This window comes from Lonchura striata, chromosome 11, assembly GCF_046129695.1.
Source record: "Lonchura striata isolate bLonStr1 chromosome 11, bLonStr1.mat, whole genome shotgun sequence".
Classification (NCBI taxonomy): domain Eukaryota; kingdom Metazoa; phylum Chordata; class Aves; order Passeriformes; family Estrildidae; genus Lonchura; species Lonchura striata.
Window position 1 is genome coordinate 7029433 of NC_134613.1, and position 22144 is coordinate 7051576.

At 54.3% G+C, this 22144-nt stretch overlaps 3 protein-coding genes across 13 annotated transcripts in view; 2 read left to right on the forward strand and 1 right to left on the reverse strand.

Moving 5' to 3' along the window:
• The first annotated feature begins 217 nt into the window (after nt 1-217).
• On the forward strand, nt 218-11876 carry GRAMD2A (GRAM domain containing 2A). Of its 2 annotated transcripts, XM_021554208.2 has the most exons (13): nt 218-274; nt 883-1208; nt 3577-3690; nt 4356-4413; nt 5737-5809; nt 5891-5994; nt 6568-6666; nt 7572-7643; nt 8497-8559; nt 9623-9779; nt 10042-10141; nt 10237-10344; nt 10817-11876. In XM_021554208.2, the coding sequence occupies exons 3-13, from the start codon at nt 3587-3589 to the stop codon at nt 10818-10820; spliced, it is 942 nt and encodes a 313-aa protein (XP_021409883.1). In that variant the 5' UTR covers nt 218-274; nt 883-1208; nt 3577-3586; the 3' UTR covers nt 10821-11876. The 2 variants fall into 2 exon arrangements, with proteins under 2 accessions (XP_021409883.1, XP_021409884.1); XM_021554209.2 differs by lacking the exon at nt 10817-11876 and having other exon boundaries at nt 10237-10348.
• A 1383-nt stretch (nt 11877-13259) lies between these two features.
• SENP8 (SUMO peptidase family member, NEDD8 specific) lies at nt 13260-20704 on the reverse strand. Of its 5 annotated transcripts, none has more exons than XM_021554213.1 (3): nt 19596-19637; nt 18996-19072; nt 13260-15506 (listed from the first exon to the last, which is right to left on the reverse strand). In XM_021554213.1, the coding sequence occupies exon 3, from the start codon at nt 15476-15478 to the stop codon at nt 14840-14842; it is 639 nt and encodes a 212-aa protein (XP_021409888.1). In that variant the 5' UTR covers nt 15479-15506; nt 18996-19072; nt 19596-19637; the 3' UTR covers nt 13260-14839. The 5 variants fall into 5 exon arrangements, 3 of the variants coding, with proteins under 3 accessions (XP_021409888.1, XP_021409889.1, XP_021409886.1); XR_013340656.1 differs by lacking the exon at nt 13260-15506 and adding an exon at nt 15760-15770; XM_021554214.2 differs by lacking the exons at nt 18996-19072; nt 19596-19637 and adding an exon at nt 20638-20704.
• Nucleotides 19750-22144, forward strand: part of MYO9A (myosin IXA) — a 175289-nt gene continuing 172894 nt past the window's right edge. For all 6 annotated transcript variants that reach the window (XM_021554201.3, XM_021554204.3, XM_021554202.3 and 3 more), the window contains exon 1: nt 19750-20080. The gene's annotated coding sequence lies outside the window, so the exon portion shown is untranslated. The remainder of the gene's footprint in view (nt 20081-22144) is intronic.

A 22144-nucleotide genomic window follows, 5' to 3' on the forward strand; every position in this document is an offset into this window, starting at 1 on the left:
GCTGTACAGAGCTCCCTTTAAGGGCCAGGATCCCGCCGGGCTCCGGCCCTCACGGCGGTGGGCGGGGCCTGCGGGGGCGGGAGGCGCTACTCAGCGTGCCGGAGGCGGGACTGCGCGGTGGGAGCCAATGGGCGGGCGGAAGGGGGCGGGGCTCGGCAGTGTGCGGCCAATGGGCGGGGTGGAGGGCGACGGGCGGCCAATGGGCGGGCGCTGTGGCGGCGCGAGGAGGCCGGGGCGCGCGGGGCATGACGGCGGCGCGCGGGGCCGCGCGCAGGTAGCAGGGGGGCTCGGGGGGCTCCGGGAGCGGGGGGGAGCCGGGACTGAGGGAGGTCGGGACCGGGAAGGGGTTCGGGGCCGGAGGGCGCCGGGGCCACGTCCCTCCCGCCAACACCGCGGAGCCGGTGTTGGCCCTCGGCCTGTCCCGGCCGGCGGCGCCGCGCTGAGGGGAGCGCGGAAACACCGACGCTTCCTCGCCCATTCCCTGAAGAGACGGGCCGGGCCGGGGAGAAGTCCCGCCGCTTCCCGCCGGCGCCCCGCCGGCTTCGCCTGAGGGGCTCTGAGCGCCGGCAGGGGTGGGATTTGCGCCGGGGCTGCCCCGGGCGCGGCCCCGGCGGTGGCCGAGCCCCACAGTCCCACCGTGCTCCGCAGAGCCCCGCACAGCCCCGCAGGCCGAGGGTCGCCTCCCTGCGTGCTCCCGCCGTGCCCGGGGCGCTCAGAGCGGCTCCCGCTGAGATGAGACCTGCGGACATCCCGGGACGGGGTCTCAGCTCCGTCCCGGCCGTGATTCCCCGGTTCCCGGGGCGGGGAACACCGGGGACGTCGCGGGAGAGACACGCGGGGCTCCCTCCGGCCTTGACGTCGCGCCTCATTCTCTCCTGCCAGCGCCGCTCGGCTCCGGCCGTTCCTCTCCAGCATCCCGGGGTGGCTCCGCTCCAGCTCCGACACGCGGGACTGAAATGACCTTGGACGCCGGGACCAAGGGCAGCTCGCCGAATCCCGCCCGGGCTCGCTCGGGCCGCGGCCGCCCGCCCGCCGGTGCCTCCCTCCGCCTCTGAGCCTCCTGGGGTTTACTGGGCGGCGGGATCCCTGCGTGGGTCGCTCCGGCCTCCGCCGCGGCTTCTCCGGCAGCGGGGAAGGGATCCAGGGAAAATCGCTCGCCGACGGAGGGACTCGTGCCGGACCTTTTCCAGGCTGGATCCCAGCGCCGCGTAAGGGAAGGGAGACGCCGATCCCGTGGGAGGGAGAAGCGCCGGGTTTTGCCCAGCAAGACCTGGGGGTTCAGGGAGCCGGCGTAGGCAGGGAGTGGGTGTCAGGAATGGGCAAAGAGTCATCAGGTCGCTGGATTGTTTTCACTTTGCTGGGAACTTCTACACCCACCCTCTCTCAGGAGCTCTGAACTCCGACTGGGTTTGTTCCACTTGTATTTTGGAACACTTGGGATGGTGAGTTTACCTCAGGAACAGCTTGGTGCTGAACAAATTCTTTGAGGAGGGTGACAGTATGAGTTGCTAGAAAGTGTTTTCCTCACGTGCTGGGCCTAGAAGCACCTCTTGGGAGGAAAACCTCCCTGTGCTCCCAAACTCTGGATGTGTATTGTCCCTGATGCATCTAGGAGCCAGGATGGAGCAAGATCTGGACAGAGGAGACAAAGCAGCTCCAGCGATGTCCCTGCTGGGTCTGAGGATGCTCCTCACAGGCCCCAGACTCCCCCTGGAGCATCCCACTGCTAGCACTGTGTCCAGGAGTTGTCCCTGATGGTGGCCGTGAGAGGGAGAGAAAACAAGAATGCAGCACTTCCAAGTGCATTCCAGCCTGTGTTTTTTTCTCATTTTAGGAGATTTCTGTGTGTTTGGTGACCTCGGAGGGATTCTGATGCCTTTACTTCTCCCTGATCCCTGTGTGGTGCCCCTTGGTGTCAGCGCTGGTTAGGGATAAATCCGCTCACATGGATTAAGCAGTGCAGGCGCTTGTGGATTTAAGGGATGACGTGAGGGAAGCCAGAGAGTGCTGAGCTCTGGAAAAGGAGGCTCCAGATCAGGTCAGAGCCCCTTTTCCAGCATGGGAGAAGAGCAGATGAAGGTTTTGGTGCCTCCATGATAGGACTTTCAGCTTCAGGGCAGGGTGGCATCTCCTGGCAGAGGATGCCTGAAGAGTCAGGCAGGGAAAACACCTTTTGGTGCTATGCCAGGGGTTGTTATTTTGGTGCTTATTATTTGGTGCTTCTTGTCAGTAAGGTCTCCTTTCCCTTCCTGACACATCCTTTGAACTGAGCTCCTAAAAATCCACAACCTCAGTGTGTCCATCCCATCCCTGCAGTGCTTGGACTCTAGGGCAGGTCTTTGCCAACAGATCCTGGCTATGGGGATCCAGGAGCTATTTCCTAATCTGTTTCTAACCACACAGCACCACTGACTTCTGTTTGGTTCTGTGCCCCTGTGTATGTGTTGCCTGTTGTGGGAGCATTCCCCGTGCCTCCAGCTGGGAGTCAGCCAGGCTCCATTGCACCCGGACAGTGTTTTGGTCAGTGCTCTGAGGCTGTGAGGATGTAGGAGCTCATGCAGCTTCAGTTCTCAGCCCATTTGGGCTGGGATCCAGCTGGGATCCAGCACCCCTATCTATCCTGGCTCTTCCCGAGTCAGGGGGGATTGTTTCCATGGGTTTTCCTTCAGATGAGCCCCTCGGAGCAGGAGCAGGATGTGTCTAGAGAAGTACAGGTGGCGAAGGAGCTGCTCTCGGAGTATAGGAAGTTTGGTTAGCTGCTCGGCCTGGGCTCTGCCGCAGTGCCACGGCATCATCCCCGCGGGCACCGGGCTGTGCGCCAGCTCTGTGCCTGTCCTGCCTGCCGGCGCTCATCCTGTCCTGCCGCCGCCCCACCTGCTCTGGCATCACCCCCTGCCTAGTGAGCTGAGTGCTTTCTCTGGAATAATTTCCTCTCCGTGGGTCTGTGGCTCTTTGCTGGCTCTACCTTGCCACCGGTCCCCTGGGATCATGCTCTGCTTGGCTGCCGGTGCAGCAGCAATATCCGGTGGTAGTTTGCCGAGGGTTGGAAGTGTCACCTTTGTGGCCTGCCAGGTGATAACCTGCCCGCGGCGCTGGGCCCGTGTTTACTTTGCCTGCCGTGGCTGATAAGCACCTCTGATAACAATCCAGATGGTAAATAACTGGCTCTAAGGTGCCTGATGATAGCTCTGCCCTGGGGAGATGGTGTTTGCTGACCAAGAGGAGCAGACCCTGGCTGAAATCTGTCCGCCCAAGAAGTTTTGTTGACCCTGTGGTGTTTCCCATCCCAGCCTCCAGCCCTTAAGGAGGAGAGTCTCTGCTTTGGAGGGTGTTATCGCAGGGAGCCACAGCAATTTGGCTGCTCTGTTCTGAGCGCTGGGGAGTCCCTGGCAGAAAAATGACCTTTTTTTTTTTATCTCCACGTGACTTGAGAAGTAGCAGGAGTATTCTTGCTGTCCTTGAGCAGCAGATTCTGATGTCTCTTCAGCTGTGCAGACTGGGATTGAAGGGAACAGATCTACAGCTCCAGACCCCTTTTCCCCTTTCCCTAGGGGACTGATGGGTGTCTCCTTGCAGTGCCACGCCGATGCATGAGAAGGCAGCTCCCCTGAAGAGCCCCGAGCCCAGGCACAGTCGTGAGAAGCTGGAAGTGTCCCACAAGCAGAAGAGTTTGGATTCCCTCGACAGCAGGTGAGGAGCAGCATCCCTGGGTCTCCCTGCAGTTGAGTGTTCTCTCTTTTCTGCCCTGCTGTGGCATTCCTGTTGCCTTCAAGCCCTGAATACTGCCTGTCAACTGGGACAGGGCACAGCTGGGGGGCAACTTTGTTTTCTCCCTGAAATATAGTGGGTGTAAAAGTCGAGAAGTGGGAGGGGTTTGGGGAAGGGGACGGTATTCCTGCTGCTGAGGTTGTTGGTAGGATATTGCTCTCTCCATGGTTTGCCCTTTATCTGTCTGTGGGATGGACATGGATGGATGTCCCTGTGCACGGCCAAAGCCGAGTCCACCCTCCTGCTCAGGCACATTCCCAAATTCCTGCCTCTGCTTTCCCTCAGGAATCCTTGCCCCAGCTGCCAAAGCTGCACATTTCCAGCTCCCAACCTGGGGTGTGTGTGAAGTACCTTGGTCCTGGTGCCTTCACTGGTTCTCATCAGAGATCAGCCCTCAAAGGGCTGACCCTCAGCAATGTCCAGTGCCTTGATAAATCATGGAGATATCCAAAATGTGGCATCCTGGGGGGGTCTCTCTTCAGTCCTTACATTTTTCTATGTCTCATATTGCAGCACACGTGTTTTAGGGGGCAGGTGAGAGACCTGTTGCTCTTTGCTTACCTGGTGATTATCATTTTTCCTTCCAGCCTCCGCTTGAACGAAGCCCTCAAGGATGAGGACATCAAGAAATGCCACCGGGAAGTGGTAAGCCTTTGGCTTTGGGAAGGACCAGCCTGGTGTGTTGTAGCCTGTTGCCCCAGGAAGAGCCTACCTGGAGTCTCAGGTGTGGGCTGAAGGAGCCAGAGGCAGCTTCTGATGTAGGGCAGAGCTTCCTGTGTTTAATTTCAGGAGTCTTGGTCATGGTTTTGTGTGGCCTGTGCTCTGCCTTGCAAGCACTTCCAGGATTTTCCATCTAGAGTAAAGGAGAAAGTGGAAATGTTGACTGAGAGCAGTTACATTTCTGTCCATTTGAACCCTTTTGCTTGTTCAAATCATGCCCAAAGAAGATGGTTTTGGTCCATCTACAGATAAGAAGAGGAAGGAGTGACAGGAAGTGGCATTTTGCCTTTTTCCATGAAGAAAACGGAGAAGAAGAACATTTTTTTGTTTCCTCAGAGGCATTTGGGAGGGTGACAGGGCCAGCAGTGGATTTTTGCTAGGACCAGGGGGCAATGCCCTCTGTGTTCTCCTGGAATGCTCCCACTGGCACCCCCACCATCCCGGCATCCCTCTGGGAGGTGTCTGAGCCAACTGCAGGTGCTGCTGAGCCTTGATCCTCTTAGGGCCCAGCTCATCTGGTGACAAGGTGCACAGAGCAAAGGTGACCTTGTACCTGTGGGCAGGAGGACTCTGCCTGCGTGGCTGCCACAAACCAGCCTTGCTGTGCCAGCCTTCTCTGCATCCTGGCAAAGCAGCTCCTCCCTTGGTGACAGCGGCAGCTGTCACCGCTGCGGGACAGCCGTATCCCATGGGAACATCCCGAGGGCAGGGGGCACAAAGCTGCCTTACAGGACCAGTTGAGCGGATTTATGGAAGGCGCTGAAGTGCCTCGGAGCTTTACCTTCGCCACAGGAGCGTTTCAGGGCCGACCTGCCGAGCCTCCCGCCGCGGCTGCCGGCAGGCTTTGAAGTGGCGCCGGGAATATAAATAGCTGGATGGCGCGGCGCGATGGGCGCAAAGCAAGTGTTGTCACTGTGTCCCGGATAAGGGAAGAGGAGGAGGAGAGAAACCGCTGGGCAAAATAAACTGCCTGCAGATGAGCCTGGCAGAAAACCAGCTCCTCGCCAGGGCTCAGCAGCCCCTGTAGCTGTTAAGGGAAATGTTAATCTGGGAGGATGGCACAGCCTTCGCCGGGTGCCGGATCATCCAACCTTCCTCTGATCCGTCGGGGCTCCTGTCCCCAGCCCGGTGGGACCCCCCTGCGCCGGTCCCGGGTGCGGGCAGAGGGAGGTTTTCTTGCAGGAGAGGAATTTTTGGGTCTTCTTATCAGCAAGGTCACTGGATAACTTTGCTCTGCTTTGCTTTCAGGCTGCTAGCAAGTACAACTCCCAGTACCACAAGCTGTTCAAGGACATCCCGACGGAGGAGAGCGTGCTGAAAGGTGGGCAGCAGGGTGAGGGATGAGCGCGGAGGCGGCAGGATCTGGCACAGGAATTGCCATGGTTCTCTCTTTGCCTTGCAGTTTGCTCCTGCGCACTCCAGAGAGACATCCTCATCCAGGGAAGGCTTTACATCTCCCCCAACTGGCTCTGCTTCTATGCAAACCTTTTTGGGAAGGACATTAAGGTAATGTGGACACCAGCCCATGCTGGTCCCTCAGGGCTTGTAACTACAGCTTATCCCCTCCTGCACCCAAATACCACCAAAATCTCCAACAGAAGCCTCTAGTAGAAAAGGGGAGCACAGCTGTGCCTCCCGCTCTGATGACCTGTGGCATCAGCCTGGGAAAACCAAATATTGTTTTGGTTTTAAATTCCCTGATGCAAGACCTCCTTTCAGCCGCAATGGCACTTGAAGGAAGATTAAAGGTTTTAGGGGGGGCGAGATTTGAATATCTCTTGGCTTTTCTTCTTGATTTACAGTCTGATGTTTCCCCATTAGTCTTGTGGCTGACGGGGATCTTGGGAGAGACAACTTCCTTTAAAACTGGGCTGAAGGACTGAATTATTTATATGTGATGCTTTAAACAAATAACCTGAAGGAAGCTCAAGGTTTCAGCAAAGTTACCCTGCCAAAAATAACACCCTGCCTTATTTTTTACCCTTCCTGGGCTTGCATAGGGGGGTCTCCTGGTGGGTCTTAGGGAGGCTGGCTGGATCATGCTTGTGCTGTGTCCATCCCGGTGTTCCTGCCCTGCAGGTGGTGATCCCAGTGGTGTCTGTACAGCTGATAAAGAAGCACAAGACGGCTCGGCTGCTGCCCAACGGCCTGGCCATCACCACCACTGCCAGCAGAAAGGTAACAGCAATGCACAGCAGATGCCCAGGTCCAAGCTGGTTGTGGTTTGAGAGCAGCAAACAAAGCGATTCCCATCCCTGGTTAGGAAGTGAGCGCTGCTCTCTGTGCTGGTTGCCAGCCAGGGCAAACACCACAGCTTTGCTTTTGTTCCTGAATTTCACTTTGTTCCTGGACGAAGCAAAGCCCAAGTGAAACTCGGCCGAGCTTGACAAATCCCTGCCAGGCTCACGTAAAACCTTTAAACTCCTTAAACATGAGCAGGGAAAGGGTTTGGGCTGGCGTTCAGCCAGAACTGGCGGAAAACTTGGATACGGGGCTGCATTTCCAGCTTTTAAATCCCATTGGATGTTGTTGGCTGCAGTGAGCTGATGTAGTGTGTCCAAGTCCTCGCCTGCCCAGGTACTGCTGCCAGCACTTGTGTGTTGCCTGTCCCTGCCAGGGAGGGTGTTGTTTCTGCAGAATGTTGGGAAGCAGTTATTCCTGCGGAATTTGGGAGGTGGGTTTTAGCAGGGAGTGGCACAAGGCAGGATTTGTGCATTCAAAGCCATGTGTGCCTGCCGTGCACATCACCCAGGGGCTCTGTGTCAGGCATGGTGAGTGTGGCCCTGTGTCCCTTCCATCCATGGGGATGTTTTCCATAGGTCCTGACCCCATTTGTTGCCATGTCCCTCGGGGTTGAGCATGGGAAAGCTGAGCAAGACTGCCCCAAAAAAATCTGGTCCACATTTTAGCAGGCTGCAAAAATAACAGCAGGGAAGCTCCTCAGGGAAATGCCTGTGGGGGAGACGTGGCTCCTGAAAACGGGGAGATTCAAGGGCATGATGTCTCTGCCTGTCCCTGCCTGTAGAGAACTGGACTCAGGATGGGGGGAATCTCTCCCAACAGTTCATCCCTTTCTCTTGCAGTACATCTTTGTATCCCTCATCTCTCGTGACAGCGTTTATGATGTCCTGAGGAGAGTCTGCACCCACCTGCAGGTACCCCCATTCTGTTTCTTACCGTGTGTCCATGGCCCTGAGGCTCTGCACCTGCCCTTTGGGCTGAGCACAGCTCCTCATCGCTGCCTCCAAGGCTTTGGACTTCTCCCAAAGCCCTCTCCAATTCCCAGCATCCTCATTCCTCAGCAAGGGATTGGAAGAGGAGCAGGAGCCTATGCCTTGGGCACGTTCTGTCCCCATGGGCTTTTCTGGGTCATGATTGAGGCAGAGCTCTGAGTTTCTGCTCTCTCTCGGGGCGTGGGTATGAATTATTTATAATCTGGTGGTAATACTAGTTTTGCCACTCTGCACATTGATGCCTTTTGCCCAGATCTAAAGTTTCAAAGGGAGGAAGAATGGTACAAAGTTAAAAAAGAATTTAACTTAAGTGGGGGAGGACATCCATCGTCTCTTCAGCTGGGGAGGATGACTGTGGGGACCTCTTTTCCCTGACTTAGAAGCATGTGGGAAGCCGTGCAGGAGCCCTGCCCTGCCCAGGAGGGTGTGTGCCAGCTGTGCCAGGGCAGCTATTTGGATGATTCAGCCCTGTTGCCAAACTGGGGGACTTATTCTTTGAAATGTGCTGGGCTCTGCACAGATGTACCCTTCTTTTTTGTCCCCTGATGTTTTACCCTGTCCCTGGAAACTGTTGGCTCAACCATGGCCTCACTAGGTTTTTGTGATGCAAAGCAATGATGTAATGCCCTTTCCTCCCCCCCCAAATCCCCGTGGTTATAAGTTCTAGCAGCTGCTCTTCATAGTTTCAGCAGAAAAGCCCAAATTCCATTTTGTGGCTGAGGCTGAAGCAGAGAGATCTGGCACTGTAATGCCCAATCCTTTTCCCCCCATCCAGGTTTCCAGTAAGAAGAGCTTGAGTCTGAAGGAGCTGTCGGAGGAGCCAGACTCCGTATCACTGGTGAGGGTCAGGGCAGCTCTGGGAGAGGAGAGACCCCCTGACCTCATGCTGTGGGTGGAGAGGGCCTGCCTGGTCCCCTTGGTGGGTTTGACCCTGTCTGGTGGCTGCTTGGAGAGTTGGGAGCGAGCTGGTTCTTCTGTTGGTGCCATCAAAGAGTGCAAGTTGCCATCACAGCTTGTCTTCTAGGACCCTCATCCCCAGACTTGGCAGGAGCAGATGGGTCAAGAGGACTGGCTGAGCACAGCCAGTGACTCTGTCTGTGTACAGACAGAAAAACTTCAGAGTGATGTGGAAAATACTGCCACTCTGCTCCCTGATGCTGTTCACAGCTGGGAATGTGGATAACAGGCTGGGAATGTGGTTGAGTTACCCAAAAATCTGCAGGATGAGTAGGGTGGTGGGAGCGGGAAACACCTGCTGAACCCCAGATTGATCCAGGGAGCATGGGGGCCATATCCTGCACCTTTGGAGAAGAGTGTCTTCCATGGCTGCTGGTCCTGAGCCTCGGGCTGGGTGCAGGAGGTGACAGTTGGGCTGCGCTGGAGGGTGACAGGTGGGATGTCACCCATGGTCTGGTGACATCCCAGGGGTTAAAGATTCATTTCAAGGGCTGAATCAGGAGTGACCCAGACTGATCTGGCAGCATCTCCTGGTGCTTTGGTGGGGTGCAGCCCTTTGGCAGCTCCAGCCCTGGGAACTCTCCATTGGGGGAGCCCCTCTCTGTGTCAGCTGCCACCCCACTTCATCTGTTGTCTTTGTGCACTTTTTTTGCCCTATTTGGGGCATGCTGGAGAATTCCAGGTGACCGCCCTGAGCTTCAAGGGGTGGAGGAGGCAGCAGCTGGTATTTGGGGCAGGTGTGGGGTGCATGGGCAGCACCTTCTTTGGTAGTAGGAGCCTGCATTCCCATGGAACCATTATGGAAGACCAGCTCTCCCTCAGGATGATGTTTTGAATGTGTTGGTGCTCCTTGGAGATACTGTAAGATTTGAGTTTGAATCTGGCACCACCATATCCGTGGCAGTGCTGGTTTCATTCATGGCTCACCAGAACTGTCCCCACAGGAGGTGATCGTCCCTGAGGGCAAGTGGAGGAAGGTGTCACCTACCTCACTGTCACTGTCACTGCCAGATGCCAACTACCAGTGTATCCACCGGACCTCTGTCAGCAGCCTGAGCACCAAGGAGAGCTCCTTCACCTCTGAGGAGCCACTGGTTTCAGGTGAGGGGCATTGGTTTGTGCCCTGCTCCACATGGGTGATAACCTCCATTAAAATGTTCATCCATCCACTGCTCTCGTGCAGGGGAATTCTGCCTTAGAGATTAGGCTGGGAGTCAGTGATGGAGTCCTGGGGATGGGCTGGGTTCTCCTGGCTGCAGGATCTGAGCCCATGAGGGAGGAATATTTGATGTTTCCTAGTTGCTGAAGGAGCAGGAGCATCAGCCAAGTGTGGCTGTGCCGCTGACTCTGGGTTTGCTTTCAGAAAGTGCAATAAATACCGAGGAAGAGCTGGAGGTGGAGCAGAGCTGTGTGGCAGAGCTGAGACCCTCTGACTACCAGCTCCTGAAGATCTTCATCGTGCTGTAAGTGTGCAGAGGGCACAGGGAAGCTGGGGGGGGACATTGGGAATGTCAGTCTCAGTCTCAACTGGGTGTTTGGCTTCTTCCTCTGTTCCCAGCATCTGTCTCCTGGTCGTGTCCTCCTCGTACCTGGCATTCCGCATCTTCCGTCTGGAGCAGCAGCTCTGCTCCCTGAACCGGGATTACCTCTCCCGTGGGCACAGGAGGTGAGGGACCCTTAAGGACATTTTGGGACACACAGGTTGTGCCATGAGGGGAGGACTTGAGGGAATGTGGGTGTAAATAGAAAGGGCTCCACTCTGTGATGTGTCTAAGGATTGCTTTTTCCCTTATCCTGGTCCTGCTGTTGGGCTGGCCAGTGACAGAACCCACAGTGCCATCTCCAGACCAGAGGTGATCCCATCATCATCAGTTTGAGTGACTGGGAAGCTCAGATGTCCATGAGACTCTGGAGCTTGGGAAGAGGTTTCCTCATTGGTTTGGGGTTGGTTCTCCAGTTGTAGGAAGTACCAGGACATCTCATTGGAGCTGGGCTGTGCCTGGGGGCTAAGGCCATGGGCATCAGCATGGGATTGACAGGAGGGAATCTCCTTGGGCTGAAGACATCAGAAGGCACTGGGATGAGATATGGAGTCTCTGCAGTTACTCATCCCACCTTACCCCACTCCCTGCTTGCAGGTGACCGTTCCCCAGGTGCTGGCTGAGGATGGACACTGAGGTGGTGGCACCCTGCCCATGGATCCCGGTGCTGTGTCCTCCCAACCGTGGCTGTTACATGTGGTCCAGCTTTCCCTCGGCTGGTAAAATGGGACCAAGTATTTTCTCTCTTCCTTCGGGCACTTGTTCCTGGTGGGACTTTGCAGCCAGGTTCTGGCCACCAGTGCCAACTCCCCATCCCACTGGAAACCTGTTTTCTCCTTGGGACACTGCTGTGCTGTAGCACCGGACAACGGCTCGGGGCTGCCGAGCACTTGGACCTTCCCTTAGGACTTGCTGCTAAGATGGATGTTGGTTTTTATTTCAGGCTTGCTTTTTTCTTGTTAAAAGATGACCTTGGGCTCACCAGGAACCCCCAGAAATGTGGATGAGTTGCCACTGCTGATCTGGGAGAACCCACTTGTTTGTCCCTCAGTATCCCTGGGAATGTTCCTGGACGAATGGCCCTGAACACAGGGATCTGTGGGGATGGAGAGAAAGGGCCCCCGCTAGCCCTGTGGGGTGTCATTTATCCCACACACAAGGGTGGGGGTACAAGCCAAGGGCTCCCCAGCCCTTCTCTCCTGGAGCACTGGGCTCAGAGAGGGGTGTGTGTGTGTGTGTGCATCCCTTGCAAAGCACTTTAAGGTCTTCCAGACCAGGTGTCCTCGCTGGGGTTCACACCTGGCACAGGTGAACTTCGTTTGTCCTGCTTGCCCCATGAAGATGCTGGAAAGGAGCTCATGGCTGGCACTGGGGAATGTCCCAGAGTGCAGCATCTGTGCCCTGGTTTGTGTTAACCTTGTCACTGCATGGAGCTGAGTGCTGCAGGATTTGTCTCACAGGATTTGTCCCACAGCCCCCCTGGGAGCACACTGGGGTGGCAGGTGGTACCAGTGTGATTCCTTTCTTTCTTGTTTGTTTTGGGAACTACAAGTGCTGACTGGGCCAAATCCCGGTGCCCTGGAGAAGAGCTCACTGCTCACTCTGGGTTTGGAATGGCTTTTAAATGGAATTACAATAAACCCAGGATTTTCTAGCACATCACTCTCTCTTACCAGCGTCCTCCACTGCAGTGCTAGGCTGTGAGCCCCAAAACCGGGCACCCAAAAATCTGTGCTATCCCAGTGTCCCTTCAGGGTATGTGACATGGGGACAGCCCATCCTGTCATGGGGACAAGGGGACAGGGATGCTCCCGACAGAGAGACCAGGGAGGTTACTGCACTAGATGGCAGCAGAGACTGCGGGATGTGACGCAGTGGTGGCAGTGCCGCCCTGGGGACAGCAGTGCCGGGGGAGGGACCTGAGTTGCAGCCCCACCCAGCTAGGGTGGGCAGGGTGAGCCTTCCTCTTTCTCCTCCTCCTCCCTGCACATCCACAATTCAATTCCGCTCCCTTCCCTGGCATGGCCAATGCAGCAAAATGCATGAAAATGGCCCAACTTGAAAACCACAGTGGCACTGGTTAAGTGGGGACAGGAGTGGTGTCACCTCTTTTGGGCAGGATTTAGCACCCGGGGGTGCATGAGGGGGATGGTCTGGTTTATTCAAAGCCCTGGCATTATGGGGCTGTCGGAGCCTTTGATTCCGTGGGTGACCTGGAGGATGAAAGGCACCGTCCTGTCCCTGCCAGAGATTCACCCAGCCCATTTACACTGTGCAAATGGGTTTAGGGTTGTTTTTCCAACTAACGAGTTGGTGTTTAGCAAGTCCAACCTGAAAGTGGGGCTCTTGGCCCCAAAAAGAGTTTAGAGGTTGAGGACTGGGGGGTGTTTGGTCTGATGTGTCCAGCCTGGTGTTCACTGGGTCCTCCAGCAGCAGGTGCTTGGGGTCCCTGTGCTGAGCCCGAATCAGGAATGTGGTCTCCTCTCAAGACTCCTTGGTTAAAGCCAGTGGTGGGATGAGCCATGGGGGCAGTGACATGTAGGAGGTTTGGAGGAGCACTAGGATGAACCCACAGTGTGCTTTGGGGGTTCCCTGCTGCCAGGATGTGGTTGCAAGGCTCTGGTTTTGTTTCCCATCTGGTGTCTGCCTGCCTGGTTTGGTGCATGTTGGCTCTCCCAATGACACTCTGCTTGAGACTATTTGCTTTTCTTTGTGTAAAGAAATGCCACGTAAAAGCCTTGGGTGCAGGGAATGTCCCTGGACACTCACCTTGCTGGCCTGGAAACAGTGATGAGAAGCACAGGGTGGTGCTGGATGGGCACAACCCCTGCCCTCAAATCCCCCTGCTGTTGCCCATGTCACACCCACCGCCCGTCTTCTGTCTTCCTCCCTCCCCAGCCCAAGCCAACCTCTAAAAATAGGATTGGGAGATTAAATCAGCCAAGGCAGCTCTGTCAGACGGATGAGTCAGAGCCACCATGCTGTTACACTCTGCACCACAGCACTAGCAGGGACACCAAGGACTGGATGACACCAGGAAGCACACAGTTTGGTCTGAGTTTTATTTGGGATTTGGGAGTGGCAGTGACGTTGCTCTGGCAAAGCCCCTCAGAGTCCAAAGGGAATCCCCTTCAGCAAGCAGCTGGATCCCATTCTGGCTCCAGCTGAGTGGGTTTTCCAAGGAGGGCTGGTGCTGGAGGCTGCTCTCCTGTCCAGGCAGTGTTAGGAGGGAGGGGAATGGCCCAACCCTTGTCAGGCCCCAGTGCTGCCATGAGGGTGTTTTGGGGCAGCCTGGGCTGATTCCTTGACATTCACTTGAAGCAAGGGAAAGTGAAACCCTCCATCCCCTCAGTGCTGTGCTGCTGCACACACTGGTGGTGAAGAGCTCCAGGTTAAAAACAATCCTTCCTCAAGGGTTGTATTTAACCCGGATTTCCCTTCTCAGGTAGGGGTGTGGTTGCTCTGCTAGAACACCACCTGAACAACCTGCTCTTTGCTTCTCACCAGGTGAGAGATTATTCCTTATCCTCCAACAACAACTCAGTTTAATTTTTATTTTCCACACTGCTAAGCCTGTCTTTAAGGAGAGGATCCACTCTGGGATCCCAGACATCATCCAGCACAGGAAGAGAAGTGTTTCAGTTTTCTGAAGTGCATTAAGTACTTCAAGGAGCCTGCAGTTATCTTTGGCTTTTATACTTCAAACTCTGTCCTTTTGTTCTCCCTGGTGTGTTGTTTTTTTTTTTCTCTCAAGTAACAGAACTGGTTTTGTGTTATGAGTAGCGACCGCTAACAAGGGTTGGGGAGCACTGACAAACCCTACCTGCACAGAGACGATCTAAAATCCTAATGAAAAGCCCCAAACTTCAAAGAGTGAGTCTTGCTTTTCATCTCAATTAAGTTTCTTTTCCTAGGATTGGCTTTCTCAGCTTCCTATTAATCTTCCATCAGTTCAGAGTCGGGTTTTAATTTGCAGTAAGAACAAGCAGGGGTGGGAGACCAAAAAGAACCATCGCTGTGTGGCTGAGAAGCACCTGGCTTACGAAAACTGACTTTGATTTTGCCCTGTTCTTAAATTAATTGTAGCATTTCCTTTGCAGTCTCATCTTTTTGCAGTGACATCTCAGTGTCAAGTTTTCAAGGGTACAAAATCCTGGCTACTAAATCCCACATTGCTGCAATACCATTAGCAGGAGGCACAAACTAGAACTATCCACAATAAAGCACTCGGGAGCTCGGGTTTAAAGAGCATTTGCTAAACCTGGCTTGGAAGGACAATGCCTGGAGCCAGCTAAAGCCACTTAATGAGGGTGTGCTGGGCACAGGTGGAGAAGTCTCTTTAGCAACCTGTTTTGCCACAGCTGTAAAAATTTATCATGGAGAGGGTTTCTTTGAAAGCAAAGTGACTCTCGTTATTAGAAGTTGAAAGGCCGGTGATTTTGAGAGGAGAATAAGGCTTTTCCTGGAGGGAATGGGGTGTTTGGGGGGTGTAGCCATGCTAGAGGGGTTACATTCTCTTTCTTTGGGATAATCCTGTGCATGGGTATCTCCCTCAGGCACTGGGGGTGCTGCCTCTTGGACTGGGAAGGCAGTTTTTGGGGAGCTAGAGGTGCATCCACATCACTTCTGTGCCAGTTTAGTGATGAGAGCTTTCCACTCTGACCTCTTCTGTGTGATGTAGGAGGGGGTGAGGAGCTGCAGCAGAGGCTCCATCCGGCCCTGGAAGTACCCATGGCACAGAGCCTCAGCATTGCAGATCACATACATTCCACAGTCGTAGCTGTTTTGCTGTGCCGGCGCCTTCTCCTCCACAAAGGTGGCTTTGCCCCCTTTTTTTCCCAGAAAGGCCTCCAGTTTCCCTGCCACTTGCTTGGCATGGACAGAGTTGCATTTACTGTGGGAATCATAATGGGCGAAGCACTTCTTGTCCCTGAAATAAACCAGCAAGCTCCAGTGGGTGCCCCCAGCAGCCTGGCTGGAGTTGTCATTGATAGGCAGGAACAGCAGTTCCTTGTGGAGAAGGTCCAGCGGCTGGAGGAATATGGCTATTTCTTCCTGACTAAGGGCACACTTGATGAACTGAGCCACCTCGGGGCTGATGAAACAAACTCGGTGGCTGAACTCCTGGAACTGCTGGTTGGTGAAGTACTCGAAGGCGAAGCCGATGATGCGGTCGTTGAGCCAGTTCGGGGGCTCCAGCAGGGCCACGTCCGACTGCCTCAGCAGGCTGTCCACGTAGCTGAGAACCACGGCATCCATCCTGCGCTGCTCCGGGGAACCGCCAGAGCTGCAAGAGAGAGGGAACAAGGGTTGGGAATTGGATCACGCTGAGGATACGGCCCGCACCTGGATGCAGCCCAACAAACACCTCAAGTTCTTTCTCAGCAGCAGTAAGCAAGAGCCCAGGATTCCCAGCTGGATATTTGCAGGACCATGAGCAGATGGAGAACACACAGTGTTGGGTTGAGCAGCAACCTACTGTGGCTCCAATGAGATCAGCCTTCCATCCTGAGGATCTGAACTTCACAACAAACAAGTTTCAGAGCAGTTCCTGCACAGAAACCAGGAGTGATCCAGAAGTCAGGTGGTGTTTGCATGTCTTAGTGTTTTACCTGTGCACTGACAAGCACTAGAGTTCTTTGCATCACTGGTATTCCCTTAAATAAAAACCTTTTTCAGCTGTCTGGCAGACATATGGTCCGCTTCTCCAAGCACAGGGTGCCCCAGCTCTGTGCCAGAGGCATGACCTGTTCCAGGAGAACCTGCTGGGCTGCCAACACAGGAGGCACAGCCGTGAGTAAGGAGTAACAAAGCAAGACGAGATCACAAACAAAGCAGTTCCCGACCGTGGGAATCTTTATGACAACTCTCTGCATAGCCAGAGTAGGATTTAGGAGATTTTCCATAGGGAAATTTGATTTAGAGCCCCTATATCTACCTTGGTTTTCCTTTAGCTCTGACACCCCGCAGCCCTTCCAGGCTTTTCAGTTCTGTGAGGCATCCTCAGCCTCTAGATTCTTTCTTGGCCAGGACAGGGCTGGAAATGCTACAACTTGGGACACAGATGACATGGAACTGGTTTTGACCTCATCCTTCCCTCCTCTGTCCCAAAGGCAGCAAGAAAACATCTTCAGATTTCTGAAAGCCTCGTGTGAAAGCTCGGAATGGTAAGATCACTTTAATATGATTCACTATAAGTAAGTCAACAATTTTCCATCATGATAAAGAAGAACGAAGCAAATGGAGTGTTCTGTTAGGAAGAAGTAGGTTCACACTTCTTCTTGTGATATGAATCATGAGGAATAACCCTTCCTGCCCTGGGATGCATAAATTAAAGGATTTATCTCTCAAAAATGTTGGCAAGGTCCCCTGGCACGTGACAGGCAAGGAACAGAATGGATGAGCCATGGTCCATGTGTAACACATGGGAAGGAAGGGCCGAGGTGAGTGTTTGGGCATGAAACAGCCAGTGAGTGTTTGTGTGTGGCTGGTGGATCCCGGAGATGCCGAGCAGCAGGAGTCACCAGAGGAAGGGAACAGCCCTTGTTTATGCTGAGCCAAACACAATGGTATTTGGACATGCTTCCGACTTTAATGAGCTCCAACTATTTCCAAGCTCGTGGTGCAAACCCTTGTAGTATAAAAACAAGAAATCCCAGTAACTCCTTAGCCTGCCCGAATATAGCCTGGTTTAAAGATCTGGACATCCTTCAAACATCCTATTTGGGGGTTTAACATGGGCACTGCTGAAATACTTCTTTTATGTCCCCATGAAATGCCCCAGATTTTCCTTTACATTGTGTTCTTTCTGCTTCATCTTCTCCTGGACATGTAGAAGTCCAGCCAATAGCTTTCCACTCCAAATGGGATTAAGGGTGAGGGAAGCGTGTGTCCCGTGCTCTGTTAATTTTCCACTCTACAGAAACATAGTTGTCTTTTTTTTTTTTCCTGTCATGACATTTGGCAGGTTCCTCCAGTCAGGAAGGAGAGTGCAAGTGCTTAATTGCCACTAGCTACTACTTTTAATTTTATTGCCATCTGGTATTTGTGAAACTGCCTGTGAATTCTGTGGGATGACTCACCACATGCAGCTCCAAGGAAAACCCTTGGGAGGCTCCCTCAGCGCCAGGTCAGGTAAGCAGCAAGGACCAAAACAAAGTGGTGGGGCTGTGAAAAGCCACTGGTGAGGTGGCTTTGTTTGGGAGAACCTCTCAAAAGCTAAAGATGGATATGCAGGAGACAGGATGTGGATGATCTGAGCCTCTGAGGAGTGTTGAAATGCCAATGTGGACTGGGAGCAGCTCTGCTCACCCACAGCCAGGACTCTCTTCCTGAAGGCTCAGGCATGCTCTGTTCAGTTTCCATAAAAATAGGAATAAATACTGGCACAGGCCTGGAACATTTGCTGGAGGTTGCCAACAAGTGTCCTGCTGGTTCATTTTATTTGCATATTAGTAGTTGGAATTTGTGCAAACTCCCTGGAATCCTCAGCTCCTTAAAGGGATTTCAGCTGCCCCATTTCCAATGCTGAGAGGAGGAAACTGGGGAGAGAGAAAGGAGCATTTCCATACAAATACCATCATTTCATTTACAGATTTGAAAACGGTGCTGTGTTGCATCAATAGGGCAAGAGGTCAAGCTTCCCTCACTGAAGTTACAATAATGTAAAAATTAGCTGCTGACATTAGTGCGAGTTCAATCCATAAATGGATGAGGCTCCTTTGTGTCCGGACACAATGCAAAACCTTGTGTTTTCCAACACTTGACCAAAACACCCCAAACCTGTCATTTTCACACCATTAAAGACAACAGCTCTCTGCAGGTAATTGTTGAAGGCACTTGAGAGCCAAGGAATGAGACTCCTCAATAACTGAGCGTAAAAAGGCAGTGACAGAGCAATGGGAGTGTGAACTAAGGATGAATCAGATTCCTAAAGTCTATTTTAATAAATTAAAGGTGCTAAGAACTTCCAGAGTGAATAGTTTAAGGTGACACATCATTAGAGTCCTGTTCCTAATTTAAAGAACGTGGAGGTAAATAGGAAAACAGTCACCTAGAAGACAAAAAATCCAGACTTTATCAGGGAACAGGAGGAAGGACAGAGAAGGTTTAGTCTTTTAAGGATCAAAAGACCTTTTGGTTTAACTTTCTATTCACTTTTCCTGGAAACACGGGGTTTAGATATCCGGTCTGGATAGTTAATGGAGCAAGATCAGACAAGAAACATTAATTTCTATTTACCAGCAGGACCCAGGCTTGGTGACACCTGAATCTCTGGACTTAGGTGTTTCCTGACAGAGTCAGAGGAAAAACTCACGGAAAATTAATCAATTCAACCAGAATGGAAGCGTAGCTTTCTCCTTTTTTGTTAAATATAAATAATCTCTCTGCAGCTGTAGGTTATAATTCTTGTATGATACAAGAACATCCCACTTCCGAAGGTTCAACAGGCCATGAGTGCTGAAATCAGAGGAAAATACTCCAAGCTCACTATGCCCAAACTTCTTTGTTCTGGACAAATTCCCCAAACCAGAGACTCTGCAACCAAACTCAGAACCTCTCTTGGTGTCACAGCATGAAACCAAGAGCCACAGAAACAACATACGATGGTTTCTTCTCTCCAGGATGGGGTTGACCAAAACCTGGAGTTTAACAGGAAAAACCCCAGCGACCAGAACGCCTGAGGATGAGCAATGGCTCCGGGAATGTCCCAGAGGCGGGATTCGTACCGAGGGGATCCAGCTCGGATCCTTAACCCGCCCGCCGGTGCACTCACCTCTCACCTCCCACAGAAAGGGTCTAATCCAGCGAGCAGCAGGACGCACAGCGGGGGAATGTAACTTGCCTGAAAGACTTGGAGGTCACAGGAATTTGGTCAGGAGTGGGAATTCGGTCAGGGGAAGCGATTCGGGGTGTCCCACGCCCCACGGAGGAGGAGCAACGTGCTGCCCCCGAGCCTGACCCCGAGCGTCTCCCGGCGCTGCGGTGCCGGGATCAGAGCGCGCCAGCAGCGCCGGGAAGATCCCGCTCATCCCATCGCTGCTTTTATGGGAATAAACGGGAATTACGGGCCAGGAGAGAGTGCACCCGGGCCAGGCGCAGGGTCAGGGCCTGCCTGGGGTGGGAGCAGGGATCACCCACAGCACCGTAACACACTTCCACTCCCTTACCCATTTTACCCCTATTTTCCCCTTAAAACGCGGGCTTGAAGCTTCCGGGCCCGAGGCCGGCCAGCACCGACCCCGACGGCTGCGGCCGGCGCGACCCCCGGGTATGGCGCCCCGCGCCGGGTCCTTGCCGGGACCTTACTGGCACCATGTTCCGCCATGTTCCCCCCGAGTCCCCCGTTTGTCCCCCGTTCTCCCCCGGCTCTCACTCTCCGCCTCATCGCCCGCCGCCGCTCGGTTGCCGCGCGCTGCCGTAAAGCGTCCGCGCCGTCACGACAGGGGGCGTGCCCGCGGGGCGGGGGCGTGGCCGCGCCCCTCCCTCGCTCCCGCCCTCCCTGGCTGCCTCCGCCGGGCGGGCGCGTGAGAGCGGCGCGCGCGCGCGGGCAGTCGGGCAGCGCCCGGGCGGCGGCGGCGGCTGTGGGAGCGCCCGTCGGCACCCCCCCCCTTCCCGGGACCCCTCTCAACACCGCTCCTCGGGACTCCCGGACCTCCCTCAGCACCGACCCCCGGGACCTCTCTCAGCGCTGACCTCCGGGACCCTCTTCAGCACCCACCCGTGGGACACTCCTCAGCACCACCCTCCTCAGCGCAGAGCCTCGGGACCTCTGTTCAGAGCCGACCTCCCTCAGCCAACGACCCTCAGGACTCCCCTCAGCGGCGGCGGCGGCGGGATGCGCCGCGCCCCGACACCCAGGTAAGCGGTGGCGGCGGGGAGCGGGGCGGGGGCCTCCGGTGCGCGCGTGAGGTGGGAGCGGCGGGGCGGGGGTCGTGAGGCGAGCCCCGCCGGAGCGTCGCGGGGCCGGCGGGAGCCTTTGTTCGGCGGAGGAGGGCGAGTCTCCCCGGCGTCGTGAGGTCTGCTCGGTGTCGCGGAGCCCTCCCGGTGGCGTGGGATCCGAGCCGCCCCCGGTAGGTGCGCGGTGCGGGGCAGCCCCGCGTTCCTCCCCCCTCCCCTCCGGCCCGTGCGCGGCGTTTCACCGCCCGGTGCCGCTCACCCCCATCGCGGGTGGGTTGGACACCCAGAACGTGGAAAAACCAGCCTGGGGGGAGGAGATTCACCTCAGAGGCTTCCCCAGTGGGGCCGTGGGCTGTAGCCCTGAGCGTGGCAGTAGCCCTGAGGCCACGGCTGTGGACAGCGCGACGGGAGCAGGTCGCGGTCCCCGCGGACGCGCCGCGGCTCCGGCGGCCCGGTGCGCCCCGCAGAGCCGTTCCCGAGCACCCATCAGCCGTTCCACCCGTCGCAGTGAGCTGTACCTGAATTTGCTTAGCACAGTGTTGGACTTCACGGCAGTTCCCAGCCTGGCACGCCGGACCCCTGTGGGAGCACTGCTCCTCCGCAGGTTAAAAGAGTCGGTGTTTCTTTCTGGAATTTTCCTAAACGTAACCAAAACGGCCTTTGCTTTATCCCAAAAAAATAAACCCCCTCGGACGTGACCTGCGCTAGGACCTGCCGTGAGTTCGGAGCCGGGCGTTTGGCCACCCTTCTGCTTCACGAAAGGTTTCCTCCTCCATTTACGTTTTCCTATCCCCAAACGAAGGCGAGGGTGATAAAGTGGGGAGCGTGAGCTCAGCAGAAATCATGGCTTTCCCATCCCGCGCTGCAGCGCGGTCCCTGCCCATCGGCGGATCAAAAAAATAATCACGTAGCGGCAGAGGAAGGAGATTTGCTGCTACGGGAGGAAAACCGGCGCGGTGCCTCGCTCAGTCGATAACCAAAGGCTGTAATAAATCGCTCTGCAAATAGATTGCTAGGTGGAGAATTGGGTTTCTGGCCGGCTCAAGTGCTTTCCTGACTCTTTTCCTATGGGACTGCTAGGAAATGACAGGGGAGCGTTGTGTTCCCATGGAGAGGTGCATGGATGCTGCGGTGAGGGGCTGTGAATCCTTAAGCACGACCTTACAAATCTGACCTTATCCATAAACTCCGGCTAGGTCAGAGCCTGCATTATTCTTGAAGAGCATCATCTTTTTAGCCCCTTGCCATACTGTCACACGGATTCCCCTATGTCCTTGAGTAAACTCACCCATTTCAATGGCTTTTCTCGTTTTTACATTTTATTTAATTGAAATAACATGGTTTTCCATGCCTTTTCCCCCTCATTAAGGCTTTCCCAGCCTTTGCCTTTCCTTCTGCCTGTAATTTTTCATCCCCAAGACTGTTTTGGAAGCTGTCAGTCAGGCTGCTGATGGCAGGGAAGGTAATTCAGCAGCCCCAGCACACAACTAATAAGCTTTTGTTTCCTGGGCTATCAATGATGATGCAACTTCATATTTTTGTTTAATTTTTTATTTATTTATGTATTTATTGAGATCACTGCATAAATCAAGGTGGCTTTAGAGATTTTTCCTCTGTGTTGAAAGGCCTGGTGTCCATCAGCTGCACTTGGAAAAAGCTTTACTGGAATTTATCATGTATTTTAAATGTAGATCTGTTTTGTGAAGTTATTTGTTTTCTGCATCCACTGCTCCTGTTATGATTTATAAACTCCACATTTTTAGCTTTTTTTTTCCTCCTTGTTTTGTGTGGGGAAGAAGCATTTTCAGATTCAAGGTTTCAAATGCCTGACATGACTACTGCTGTTACAGCATCTTTCACAAGCACTGGTACTAAACCACTCAGACAATCAAACCTTTGGGATCCTTCACTAGGAAAATCTGAATGCTTTATGCCTAAATTATTTGTGTCTGGGATATTTATGATGTGTTTTGTAAGCATTGATCAGGTTTGCAGGAAAACCCCTGAGAATGTCAAGCACCTGAG

Coding starts and splice junctions, on each gene's coding strand:
- GRAMD2A (XM_021554208.2), top strand. CDS start 3,587: ATGCATGAGAAGGCAGCTCCCCTGAAGAGCCCCGAGCCCAGGCACAGT. Junction 3,691..4,355: donor TTGGATTCCCTCGACAGCAG/GTGAGGAGCAGC, acceptor TTTTCCTTCCAG/CCTCCGCTTGAACGAAGCCC. Junction 5,810..5,890: donor GGAGGAGAGCGTGCTGAAAG/GTGGGCAGCAGG, acceptor TTTGCCTTGCAG/TTTGCTCCTGCGCACTCCAG.
- SENP8 (XM_021554214.2), bottom strand. CDS start 15,478: ATGGATGCCGTGGTTCTCAGCTACGTGGACAGCCTGCTGAGGCAGTCG.